The 13,037-nt window shown below is 43.5% G+C and overlaps 2 protein-coding genes and 1 long non-coding RNA gene across 4 annotated transcripts; 2 read left to right on the top strand and 1 right to left on the bottom strand.

The window, feature by feature from the left end:
* The first annotated feature begins 159 nt into the window (after positions 1-159).
* On the top strand, positions 160-1,624 carry Rpn9 (regulatory particle non-ATPase 9). Its single transcript, XM_001357790.5, has 4 exons — positions 160-343; positions 399-512; positions 573-1,103; positions 1,159-1,624. The coding sequence occupies exons 1-4, from the start codon at positions 234-236 to the stop codon at positions 1,550-1,552; spliced, it is 1,149 nt and encodes a 382-aa protein (XP_001357827.1). The 5' UTR covers positions 160-233; the 3' UTR covers positions 1,553-1,624.
* Positions 1,625-10,154, bottom strand: LOC4800575 (glutathione-specific gamma-glutamylcyclotransferase 1). 2 transcript variants are annotated; one of them, XM_015182974.2, is made up of 5 exons: positions 10,024-10,154; positions 4,210-4,767; positions 3,225-3,260; positions 2,529-2,607; positions 1,625-2,454 (listed from the first exon to the last, which is right to left on the bottom strand). In XM_015182974.2, the coding sequence occupies exons 2-5, from the start codon at positions 4,543-4,545 to the stop codon at positions 2,018-2,020; spliced, it is 888 nt and encodes a 295-aa protein (XP_015038460.1). In that variant the 5' UTR covers positions 4,546-4,767; positions 10,024-10,154; the 3' UTR covers positions 1,625-2,017. The 2 variants fall into 2 exon arrangements, with proteins under 2 accessions (XP_015038460.1, XP_033241698.1); XM_033385807.1 differs by lacking the exon at positions 10,024-10,154 and having other exon boundaries at positions 4,210-4,855.
* A 106-nt stretch (positions 10,155-10,260) lies between these two features.
* Positions 10,261-12,840, top strand: LOC117185646 (uncharacterized). The gene is made up of 2 exons (XR_004471121.1): positions 10,261-10,937; positions 12,240-12,840. It is a non-coding gene; the product is annotated as an uncharacterized lncRNA (long non-coding RNA).
* The last annotated feature ends 197 nt before the right edge of the window (positions 12,841-13,037 follow it).

Here is a 13,037-nt window from a genome sequence, read left to right as displayed (position 1 = left end):
AAAACAAAACGAAAGAAAGCAATAAGCTGTTAAAGCAACGCTGTGAGACTGTTAGGCGCAAAACAGATGGTGCTGTTAACGCAACGCTGGGAGACTGTTAGGCGCAACACTAATGGTGCTGTAAACGCAATGTCAAATTTGACAGCTGCGTCGGCGATTGTGATTTGCAATTTTTGTAGCTTGGAAAAAAAAAATATTTTTTTTGATAAAGCTCCGGAATAAAAGCAACGAAAATGTCCAACACACAGGCGACCGTCACCGCTTACTTGGCTTTGCAAAAGAAGACTACAAACAAAGACCTTGCTGCCGAGTGGACGCTCATCGAGGAGCTGCATAACGAGAAGTAAGCATAAACTCATGGGCCCAAGAGTTTTGATATAATTTACGAATTTGTACAGGTTGTGGAACGAGCTGACCATCAAGCTGGTGACATTCGTGCGCCATGAATCGCTGCAGGACGAGTCGGCGCTGCTGCAGCTCTACCAGAACTTCCTTTCCACCTTTGAAACAAAGTGAGTCCCTCCATGACTTGGCACAATTGTAGATTCACATATATCTTGATTGATTTACAGAATAAACCCGTATGGTCTGATCCAAATTCTCGAAGTAGTCGTGGACAACATTAGCGACAAAGCAGAGGCCATCGAATTCCTCGAGAAAATTAAGGACAAAGTCAAGATCTGCGATGAGGCTGTGTGGTACCTGCAGGTCATGCAGGGCAACCTCTATCTCACAAATCTGAACGACCTGAACTCCACCAAGAAGATCATCGAGGAGCTGCGCGATGTCCTGGAGGAGGCCGGCTTCGTGACGCCCGTTCACGGCAAATACTACATGCTCGCCTCGCAGTACTATCGCCGTGTGGGCAAGCACAGCGACTACTACCGATGCGGCCTGCAATTCTTGGGCTGCTCGCTGGACGACTACCCACGCGACCAATGGGCACAGCAGGCATTCTTCCTGGGACTGGCTGCCCTGCTCGGCGATGGCGTCTATAACATTGGCGAGCTGCTGGCGCATCCCATTTTGGAGTCGCTGCAGGGCACTGACAACGTGTGGCTGGTGGACCTGCTCAAGGCATTTAACACCGGCGATATCAACAAGTATGTAGAACCACATCATAGCCGTGGGCTAGTAGCTAATCGTTGTACTCCACAGATTCAATGACATGAAGAAGATCTGGTCAAAGATTCCCGATCTGGCTGCCCAGGAGGTCAAGCTGCGCCAGAAGATCTCTCTGCTCTGTCTGATGGAGATGACATTCAAGCGATCGGCCATTCAGCGAGCCATTTCCTTTACGGACATTGCCCATGAGACCAAACTGCCGGCCAAGGACGTTGAGCTGCTGATCATGAAAGCCCTGGCCCTGGATCTGGTGCGCGGCGAGATCGATCAGGTGGCTGGCGTCGTAAACATGTCGTGGGTGCAACCCCGCGTCCTGAACCGCAACCAGATCGCCGGCATGGCCAGCACCCTGGACTCCTGGATGGGATCGATCACGAGCATGGAGAAGCTAATGGAGAACCGTGCAGCTGAAATTCTCACCAACTAGGCTTAAGTTTGATCTTGATTTCCATTTGCGTAAATGCCTTTGTATTTAATTAAAACCCATCTAAAGTCACTATTTGTGTTATTTTCGTTTTGGTTTTATTCACTTTCGGACTATTGTTTCATTCTTTTATATCTCCCTGAAAGTTTCGCGTGTAAAAATGTTAGCTTTTGTGCGTTGAGGACAGAACTTATGGACTAGACTAAGCCAACGCTTAGTTTTCAGATCAGATCACTTATCGCGGAGTTGTTGCTTAAGGCTAGTGCTTATCCGTATGGGTTATTTACAGTTGTAAGAATACAGCGAATTTAGTGGTAGACTCTGGTTTCCTAGGGTGCTAAATGTCGATAATCAATTTGGAATCTTCTACAGCAATAATCGCCGCCGCGTGCATATCACTTGCTGTTGCCTGGCGGGCGTGGGCGTGGGCGCGGCGACACGCACCGCCACCCGCCACTGTGCCCGCAATCAAATGTTCAGGCAGCGGAGTTTTGTCTCTGGCACGCGGGACGTGAACTCGAACGAGGGCTGGCGGCGAATGTCCTCGTGGGAGTCGCGACGTATCCTATCTGGATTGCGGCCCATCACAGACGACATAGGTATTTCTTGGCGGTACAGTTCGTCCAGCACCAGACGCTCCAGCTCGAACAAATGCTCATCCCGCACCCCGGGTATCTCCTCGTGCATGAACATCGCCAGTCGCAGCAGGTACTCGGCGTTGTGGCCGCTCGGACCTCTACTGGTGGCGATCTGGTGGGCGATTTCCGAAAGCGGCGCTTCGCCCAACCAATGCTGGTTCTCCGGCGTGGCCACATAGACCAGCACCTCGACGGCCTCGCCACTGAAGGGTGCGTCTTGGGAGGCGACGCGGGGGAAGAACTTAGCCTCGAGTGTTGCATAGCCACCTATAAAGGATTGGAGTCATGGTTAGTCATTAGTTAGTTAGACAGCGGGCATGAGAGTTCTGATTGTCACATACCTAGGGTGCATTCACGCTGCTTGAGATACTCGAGGGCCGTATTGCCCGATACTCTGTAAGCACAGCCCCATGTAATACCCTGCAACGGAAATGAAAAGAATACTTAAAAAGAGATCACATTTAAAAGTCATCTAAAAATAGTTGTTTTTTTTTGTTCTTCGTCCCGCGCGTGATTTGAACCCGTGCTACTTTTCGTAGATTTCCTAATCTGCTTATAATTCCCAAGTCTTTTTCCGTCAGTTCTCGCGTTTATATACCGCTCTTTTCGTAGTTCTATGAGCCGGTTTGAGTTTTTCATGCTTGTCTCTCGGGGTCACAAACGAGTTCCTGGTAACTCTCTCGATCAATGCCCTGGGTAAAGTCCCCGGGCCTAGGATAGAAAGTATCAAGGTGTAAAATTGCATGTGTTCTTGCCTGCCTCTCTAGAGAAAGGCGCACATTCGCCTATATTCCGCGGAACTGCGCCTTGCATATGATGAAGAGGGATCCGCAAGGATCTCGAATTGTTACGCTCGGTTGTCTGCGGAAATCTGCCAGAGTTTCTCACCTAAGATATGGACGAGTTGGTTGGCATTCACCATGCGTCTACGCTGGGGTTTGTCGCCTACACAGAATGGGGCTTACATTGAGAAATTCGGGCCGGCGCGCACACACTTTTTGCAGTAATTTATTAGTTTTACATTCGAGTTTACTTACCTCTTTGTCCTTCATCAGGGTCGCTACACGCCCAGGCTGCAAAACACAAAGAGAGAAGGAAAATAATGTATATGTCAGTATTATTCGTCGTCATCATAAAGTAAATGCATTTTATGGTATGTATGTATATGGATTGCTTTTATCGCCCTCACAAAGGTTCCCTGCACGTCTGCACGATCTGATTTCTTTTTCTATATATTGTATAAAAGGCGGACCTTGACTCATTTTCCCCCTTCGGAGTCTTTGTCATAGGAGTGACCCAGATTGCTGGTAAACATATTCTATTTGTCGTTGCGTAAAACTCTGCTATATTTTTCTATAAGGGGTTTTGCTTCCTAGTAACTATTGCGTAAAGTGTTGAAGAGGGAGAGCTAAAACTGATTGAAGCACATCTGGGCTGAATAACAAACACATTCCCAGATCTACTAATTCTATTCTACATTCCATACCGTACCGTGAAGTGTAACTCAATTTTCTCCAAAAGTATACAGGAATGCTGCCTTAAATATCATCTAAAAAAACATGTTCAAACCGAAACGTGTTTCACCTCCCCTCCCATTTGTAGATGTCTCCATTGCAAGGGGCTTGTCCCGCCCCGCGACTTGTTGGGCAAGCGAATTAGTTATGCTAATGGAGTATCCGATCCTATCTTAATGGGGAATCGCTTCGCTATGGGCATACTCGTACTGGGTACTACAGCATTGATGGCTGGCTGTCTATCTGACTATCTGGCTGGCATATGTTAATTTCACTTGTTTGTTTGCCATTAGCCAAAGCCCCAGCCCCAGGCCCAGCCCCAGGTCCAGACCCGACAAAGGCTGATAACACGCGACAAATAGATAACGAAAGCCGTATGTGTTTGAGCGGCACATTTAGCAAATAATAGCCGTAATAGTATAATAGTATTTAGATTGCTTCAGTGGCAGCCAGACAAGTGTAAATAAATAGCTAATAGATTCAACACCATGCCAGGGCTGGGACTCACCTTTTCCTCTGTGCCGCGATGTGTGGCGTTGCCCTGCCAGAAGCGGCGCACGAATCCCCGGACGTAGCCCGTGATGCACTTGCTGAAGGTGAAGCCCGGATGCCAGCAGAGGGAGCCGTATCCAAAGACCCAGCACTCGGCTTCCGACTGCCCATTGTTGTTGGCATTGTTCAGGCGGTTCTCCTGCTCATTGTTGTCGTCCCTCCCGTTGTTGTTGTTGCGGCTATTGCCGTTGTCCTGCTCCGCGGAGCCGAGCCGCCCGCTGGTGAAGAGATCTTTGAAGTGAGCGGGCACTGCACCCGCCGCTGCCTGCTGATGTGCGCTGTAGTGAGCCATGTTCGCCGCGATCCGTGTGGGATAATTTTCAATGGATTCCAAAAGTTAAAGATCGATAATGTGTGTGTGATTCTGTGTTCTGTGTTGCGATCCGCTCCTCGGTTTGGTTTGGGACATGCAGGCTCCCGCTCCTCTTGGTCTCTTCACGCGCGATGGTCTCTCTGTTACATTGTTCGCCGGGCACCGGCTCGACCTGTCCACCGAGAGTCTACGTTGTGAATTCTGTTCGGAAAATCGAGAGTGGAGTTTAGTTTACAAATTTGTACATTGTTTACTGTAGTGATGTGTGGCAAATACGGGTACGACTGTGTCGAATTGTGATATTTATTTCAGGCGACGCTTACTTGGTCAATCGAAAATCGAAATATTCTGCTAGTATTATTTCTGTTATTATTCTGTTGGCTAGTCGCTTCTCCTCGTCGACTGCGACTAAATAGTTCCGCGATCCGCAGGGAACTAAATCGTCCGCCCAGCGCGAAAGCCGAAAACATTTCCAACGCCCCAGACGGAGAAGAGGAAGCACCCCCACAGGCAGTGCAAAAAATATTGTATGAAAAAAAAAATGTTAAATAAATATTTATGGACGCTCTGTGTCTGACGTCTCTCAAGACTTATCTACGGAGAGCTGTGGCTATGAATATGGAGGAACGTCTATTCAAATTGTTGCTGCTCTCCCGACTGTTCTCTCAGTCATCCACTCTCACTCTCCCTCTCTCTGTGGGTCGCTCTCTGTAGGTCGGTCACACTCTGTCGATAGGGAAACCGGCCTTTGGGTTCTTTCGGTTTTCGCCTTAAAGGCAAAAAATAAGGTGTCACAATCCATAAATAATCAAACAATTAAATAAAGTCAAGTATTTATATACCTTATAAACGCTAAATAATAGGCGATCATATAATGACTTGGCATTGGAAATCGACACGCAAAAAGAAACCCAATTCACCTGAAGGATCGATCATAAATTGGGGGGAATTTAATAATTATTAATACATATATAAATGCCCCTCAAATTAAGATTTGATTGTGGACTGATTTTTAAAAATCGCCAATCATGCCATCCACAAGGATCGTAAAGTCTCAGCCAGACACAAAACAAATCACTTGAACAAATATATGGTTTTATTGGTGAACATTTCTATATTCATTTAATTACTGGTTTTCCTGGATTTTCCTATTTATGAGGAATAAACCATGCATGTCTGTCTCTGCCTGGCAACACAGCACCAGAGCTCCACAGCTGATAGGGAAATTGTAACAGCCCTTTACACAGATTAGATAAGTCCCAAGCTGACGGATTTCGTAGAACCATTCTCATCCACAGAGTTCTTTGAACCACTCTGAGTGCCACTACATGCGCTCCTCATCCGCTAAATGATTTCTCTGGAAGATCGTGTCTTGAACAGTGAGGACATCCAATTAAAGCAATTTAAAATATGATTGCTGATGCATCAGTTACTTGCCGTAAAGAAATTTCCTTTGTTTATTTACAATCACAAGTACTACTATAACCATGTTCTTCTAGCAAATGAAGTTGATTTGCTCTACAAATGTCCCATAAGTGAACGGACACACTCGTCCCAAAAACTGATACTATGCGAAGAGCATTCATTCTTCTGCTTATTTAGAGACCATATTTCAATCAAGTTTTTACTTTCGCGAATGGAATGGCGGCATATTGTTTGCGGGAGCGATCTATGCTAACTATTGTACATACATCGGCCGCCTCCCTAAACCAAGCACATAATTTAAACGGGCAGGCCATCGACATACATATGTATGAATGTGAATGTTTGGGCATGCGAGGTGTCGGCCTGCCACACCATCGGATCGTGATGTGGCGGCCCATTAACAAGACACGTTCATGGTATGCTTATACGATATATACGGCTATATTTCAAAGGTACATATGTGTGTGTGTATAAAATGTGTGCTTGTATTTTTAGATATTTTATATCGCCTATACGCTTATACCACATTTTGCACACTTTGTTTTGATTGTCGCCTTCCTTCCCCAAAATCCGAGGGAATTTCGTTGGGGGCTTCTGTGTGTGTGTGTGCTCGTGCTCGTGTGTATCTCCGAGCTTTCTGTTTTTATACGCTGTTTCTAAATACCAGCCTGTGTATTATTTATAACTCTATAGAGGTACGTATGTCTTCTTCTTGGGGATTGGCTTGGCATTTTGCATAAATAAATTGACCCAAAAACAGGCTGCTGGATGGAAAATTACCAAGCAAAAACCAAAAGAAAACAAGTTCAAAAACCTAACGCACATCCGCACATTCTCAGGCACAAACACCCATTCCCATGCCCGATACCCAGGCGTACATCCACCTTTCTTACGCATTCGTTACGTACACGCAATGGTGTCCCCTCGTCGCTTTTTGGCAAATGAAAAACGCTCCGAAAAGAGAATCTGCTCGCTACACATTTCTGGGTCCTTGATACTGAACTTTTTTCATTGTGAAAGTTTTTTGCCAACGGTTCAAGGTTATTCCAACATTTTTGTTCCTTCTCATTCTTGCATTTGTTTATATAAAAGTGTTTAATAGTGTCTTTTCCTCGACGTGTGTGTGTGGGTGGGGGAAAGGGGTAGCTGGAGGGCCAGACTATGGCTAAAATCGACTTGCTTTTCGGTAGCAGGCGCTAGCCTAAAATTCTGTGCTCCGTTTTCTGTGTACACAGTAAAATGCTTAAGTACAAAAGATATGGCATGTACTCGCTCACATCCATATGTATCTACACACATGTACAGGGGCATAAAAGTATCTGTGTTCCCATATGTATGTGTGGGGGGCGGCTCTAGTGCAGAGCTCGTCAAAAGTCCACAAAGCACACGACACGATACCATAGACAGACACGAATACTCCATGGATTGGCCTTTGGATTGGGTCGGGGTGGGATTTTGGTATTGGGGGGTTTTACGTGCAGCTGCCTTAATTTTCCCTCTTTCTTATATCATTTGCTTGCTGCTGTCACTTGACTTGACTTTCATCTCACAGCAAATTAACACAATTAAGATTGACAGCAACCTGAATGAATAGAATTAATGCCACTCTCTCTCTCTCCCTCTCTAAAAGGTACAAAAGTTTTCAAAGCAAGCCCCTAAAAATGCCGTCGTAATCGAATTAAATGCCTCTCCACATGTCTCAAGTGTCTTTGACTTTATTTTGGAGATTATACAATTAATTTGAAGCCACTTGAGAATTAAATAAACCACGCTACTTGTGCAAAAACAATTAAAAATATATTTTATTTTATTATACATAATGCAATTTAAAACATTTAATTTGACCACTACTAGGGGGGACTTTAGAGGCAACAACCGGGCAGGCCGGCTGCTCAATATTATTGATAAATCACTTAATAAACCGGACAGAACTCGAGTGTGTAATTTACAGACGTCCAATTGTTGCCTTTCCTTATCATCGCTCAGCCCGATAAGAGTTCATTATGAATGCGTCTGAGAAGGAGGGGCTTTTGATAAGCGGCGGCCCCCAGATACCACGTACGAGCTGTAGAGTTGCAAAATGCTGCCCCCTTGAAACTATAAGAGCGATAAGAAATTATTAACTGAAGCCAGATGATAGATATAAATGTTTGCCAGACATTCGGCTAGGACAATAACACGTAAGGTAAACAACTCTTGAGGTCTCTCCTCCACACACACATGTCTTTAATTAACAATTAACACATTTGGCCTAATTTTGCTGAATTCGATTTTTGTCTTTTGCGCATTTTCATTTGTGTTCCGTCTGTATTTTGGTATTCGTCTCATTTTCAGTGGGTTTCAGTGTGCGACCCCACGTGTTGCTCTCTTTCTAAATATACTCGTAGTATACTCAAACAAAATACAATCTGGCGTCTTGAACTTTATTGATGTTTGCGGCCAACACTTGGAGATCTTTGGCCAAATAAGTTCTTTGGGCGGAAGTTTGCACTCACAACTGGGAAAAAGTCAATGTTGAATAATGCTAATAGTATGGAGCTCCTTCTTCAGACTCTCTTCTGTTTGCTTGATATATTTACTTGTGCCTATTATTAGCCCGTATTTATTTCTGTATGCCATTGCCCGTAAATTAACTTTTTGATTGCATTTTGCATTTCATTTCTCTGTACTTAAATGCCTGACAAGACAACCTTGGAATGGCTTTATAATTGAAATATTTTGCTTATTTTTAAATGGCTTAGCTGTCAAGGGAGCGTAAATTAAATCCAAAGTAAAGGAGGCTATATATTTATATAAGCTTTTATACATTTCCAACTGTGGAATGCGCACGGCACGTGCCAATAAGGGCGAAGCGAAATGACTCGTTTATAGGTCTAAATAATAGCTTAAACCCATTAATATCATTGTGAAACGTGACAGGCCCTAAATATAAGCTAAAGCTTTTGAAGTGTATACATAAGAGTGCTTGAAGAGCACAGTGGGCAGAGTGGGGAAAAGACCACCAGATTCCGCCTGAATAAAATGCAGTTTGCAAAAGAAAATAATGATAACTTCATTGCAATAAACAATCGGCTTTCATTCAGCTGCCAGCCAGGGCATTGTACGTTGACCTTGGGCGTGTGACACTACGGGGAAGAAAGCTGCTGTCGGCTGTCCATGTAATGGAGAGGAAGAGCTTTAGCGATTCCAGCTTCCAACAAAGAGTCAGTCGATAAACTAGGATTGTGGAATCGGATCTCTACTACATTTCGTGCACACATACAGTTATATAGTGGAATTAAATCGATTCCCATGTAATTTCATGGTCATCCCACGAATTGCATCAACAACTTACATGCACAGTGAGTAGGCAGTAAATTAATTTATAGGTATTTACGCATACACATACAAATACACGCATTATGAAATAAAAACAATAGCAAAAATCGCTGTAAGGTAAGAGAGAGAGAGAGCCCTTTCTAGAGAGAGTGAGAGTGTGAGGTGGAAGAATCCAAGGCGTAATTCTACAAGGTGATGCATTTCCGAAAAGCTCTCGCATGAAAGGCGCTCTTATTGTTTCATTTCAAGGTACATATGTATATAAGTAGTAGAACAGATTATTTATTCTTCATTTAGCATCGTAATCTGTTTTTTAAACATATTAAATTGAATTTTTGGTGCACAAATACAAGGAGGAGGGAGAAATATCAGGGAGAGGGCGAGATATATGGTACAAAGGAGGACACACAAACAAAACGCACAAAAGCAAAATAACAACATCGCTCCCGAGAGTTTTAAAAGTAAATATGTACGTGCTGACACTGAAAGCTTTCAGCTGTATCAGAGCTTGTACATACATACATATGTACTTTTGTATTTACATCTTTGTGTTGTGTGTATGTGTATGTAATATACGCGGCCGAGACCTGTCTGTCAGGGGTATTTATGATGAAAACTTTTGGCACACTGACACATATTCGGAAAGTAGGAATATCCATGTAGAGCAGCATGCAACAATTTGGCATTGTTGCAGCAGTTGTGCATTACCTGTACCTGTACATTTGTTGCCGCTTTCACAGTTAATTGTCGAATACTATAATCTCTTTTTGGCTCAGCACGCACTTATCAGTTTCCGTTCAACTTTTGCACCAATTGTTTATTATTATTCTGTTTTATCAGCATTTTCTTTCCGTTTCGTTTACGCGACGTTGAGTAGAATTAACATTTTGTCCCGCTCTTTCGCAATAACAATAACAATAACACTGTCGCTCCCGGATAGCACAGCGCGCGTCCAACGGTTGATTGTGAATGCGCCGTTTTTCCGCGCTCAAATAATGCCACGCAGTTGGATGCTCCTCAGTGGGTTGGCTACACACTGACACGCTTCTCTCTCTCTTTCTCTCTCTTCATTGACTTCATTGCCGTGTGGAAGCATACAATGTGAAAACATTTTCTTTTGCGATTTATTATTGACTTGAACCGGCTTTTTGTGGTTTCGTACTTGTGCAAGTATGCACATACGTATGTATGTATGTATGCACGTTCATTATTTGGTTTACGTTGTGCTTGTAAAGCTTTAAAGTGTATTTATTTAAGGTGAGGCGGCATCCCTGCCACTCTCTCTCGCTCTGTATTTGCTCTGAGATGCTTACATATGTATGTACTTAATAGTTTTGCAGCTTCACAAAAGTCTGAAGTGTTACGGAAGGGAGGGTTCTATCGGAATTCCTTTTCTTTTATGAACCATACCTTGGAAATGTCTGCATCTCATTCTCTCTTTCTCTCACTGCGCACATTTACATTTAACCCGCCACCATCTGTTTTTGCCATCTCTCTCGTTCTCTCTTTTTGCATTGGCTGACGTAATTTTACGCTGTTTTGCCGCATGGTGCACATTTTTATGAATGGGAAGACCTGTCCCATGGCAACAACAACAGTAGAAGCAGCATAAGCAACCAGAACAACAGGTGAGAAAGCTGCAGCGAATTTACACAGATCAACAAACGCAAGGGCATTGGCAATTAGCAGAGCAGACAACGGCAACATATCCGTTTATAATTGTCTTAATTGGAAAGTGATGTGCCGCTTGTGTTTTCTTCGGAAGTGTTTCCCTTGTTATGACCCATCCTTTTAAATATAGATATGTACCTACACAGCTGATAAGCAGCCGCATGTTCGAAAATGCGTCAAAAATTTCGTCAGCTACAGGTAGAACAGGTAAAAATCATTTTGGAAATTGGTTTATTGTTTCGGCGCAGATTCCAGGTTTTTCAAAAATAATGTCAAGGGAATACCCTGTTCGTATCCTTGAGGTGATGTACTTGTACATACATATATACATACACATATACCAGTCCAGAAACTTTCCTTTTAGCACTTCATTAACTACGACTACTTACTTTGATGAAATTTATTCCAATGTTTATATGCTTAATGTAAGTTAAGTAGCAATGTTTAATGGAAGAAGAAATCAAAAACAATACACGATTTTTTATAATTTGAAATTTCCTACAGCCCGCAAAAGAGAGTCGCATGACTGTTGCGCCCTCTAGCGGAACTATATGATTCGATAAGCCAGTATGCGGCATAATGTTGCCATTTTAGCTTATTTTAAGCTAGATTTTGTTTATTTTAAAATCGAATAGCTTGAAAAGTATTTGAATTGCTTATAGCGTGATATTTAGTTTATTTCAAATTTCTTTTAGCTTATTTTAGCTTAAAAATATTTAGTACAAAACCATTTTTGTTTTTGATTTGATTGTAATATTTTTTAATTTGTATCGATAAATCGGACAAAAATCATATATGTTGTTCGTATTTTGGTACATCGTCCAATTTTGTGTATAAATGTAAGGTAATTATTCGCTGATAAGTTTCAATCACACTACAGTATTGTACATGTTTGCACATTTACATACAAAAAATACGCAATGTGCCAACTGACCCCACAAAAGCGTACTGCTGTTTTTGTAAGACACCAATAGGAGCCAAGTTGGAATTACGCCAGCATGCTGTCGTCCAGCATGCTTGCGTCCAATGCAAGCATGGCACAAACTAACAAAATACCTTTTGTTAGAAAGTCTTCAAAAACCGAGGAGCAAATGCCTGCACTTTGTTTGTACACTGCTGAGCACTCGGCCAGTGGATAAAATCATGTCATTCCTTTAATTAAAAATTCAAATATCCCATATTTTGATGTGTTCTTATGGTTAGCTCAGTTGTAAGCTTTTTAATTTTAAGCTTATTCTAGCTTTTTCCCATCAATCTAGCTTATGGTGACTCTCAAAATCTGGCAGCACTGGTACCCAGTGTGCCCGCAGCGCAACACCAATGGCCACATTACCAGCTGAATTTTGTGTATAAAGCAGCGACGAGAAAGCCATAATCGGCCCGCCGTCGGCGGGTGCAGACAACAGCCAACCTCCGCAACCAGACTTCTCGGAGCGTAATTTAACCTCCGCAACGAATCTTCTCGGATCGTAATTGAACCTCCGCAACAAATCTCGGAGGGTAATTGAACCTCCGCAACGAATCTTCTCGGAGCGTACTTAAACCTCTGCAACGGCATTGGATTTGCAATTGGGTGTTCCTTGTTGGCATTCTGCATATCTACTGGAAGTCTGCGAGGTGTTTTACCTTGCCGCGGCCCGGGAGGAGCTTTACTTTCCCGCGGCGCTTGCTTAATACACCTCCGCTTTTCCACTTCAATGGGCGTGAATGAATAGCCTTTTTCTGCCTCATATACGCAGTGCGCTCCGGTCCCAGCGCGCTATCGCGCGCGAGCGCAGGGACGCTCGGGAGATATACGATCTACCCGGCGCTCAAGCCAACATAGATCATAAGGCTTAGCTTAGTTACGATTCCACCCCCGATACAAGCTGCCGCGTCGCACACTTATTCGCCTACACAGTCTAGCTTATTTTGACACTTAAAATGTGGCCGCACTGAGTGCGTCATAGAATGCTCATCTCTAGTTATAGAAATCGTGTACACTACATGTAACTGTGTAGATACGTCGCTAGGTGCGTAGTATAGTTCCTAAAATTCTCGCGGCATATTTTAAATGG

The sequence above is a fragment of the Drosophila pseudoobscura genome, chromosome 2, assembly GCF_009870125.1.
Source record: "Drosophila pseudoobscura strain MV-25-SWS-2005 chromosome 2, UCI_Dpse_MV25, whole genome shotgun sequence".
In the NCBI taxonomy this organism is placed as follows: domain Eukaryota; kingdom Metazoa; phylum Arthropoda; class Insecta; order Diptera; family Drosophilidae; genus Drosophila; species Drosophila pseudoobscura.
Note: the sequence above shows the minus strand (reverse complement) of the source record. Positions and strands in the feature narration are given on the sequence as shown.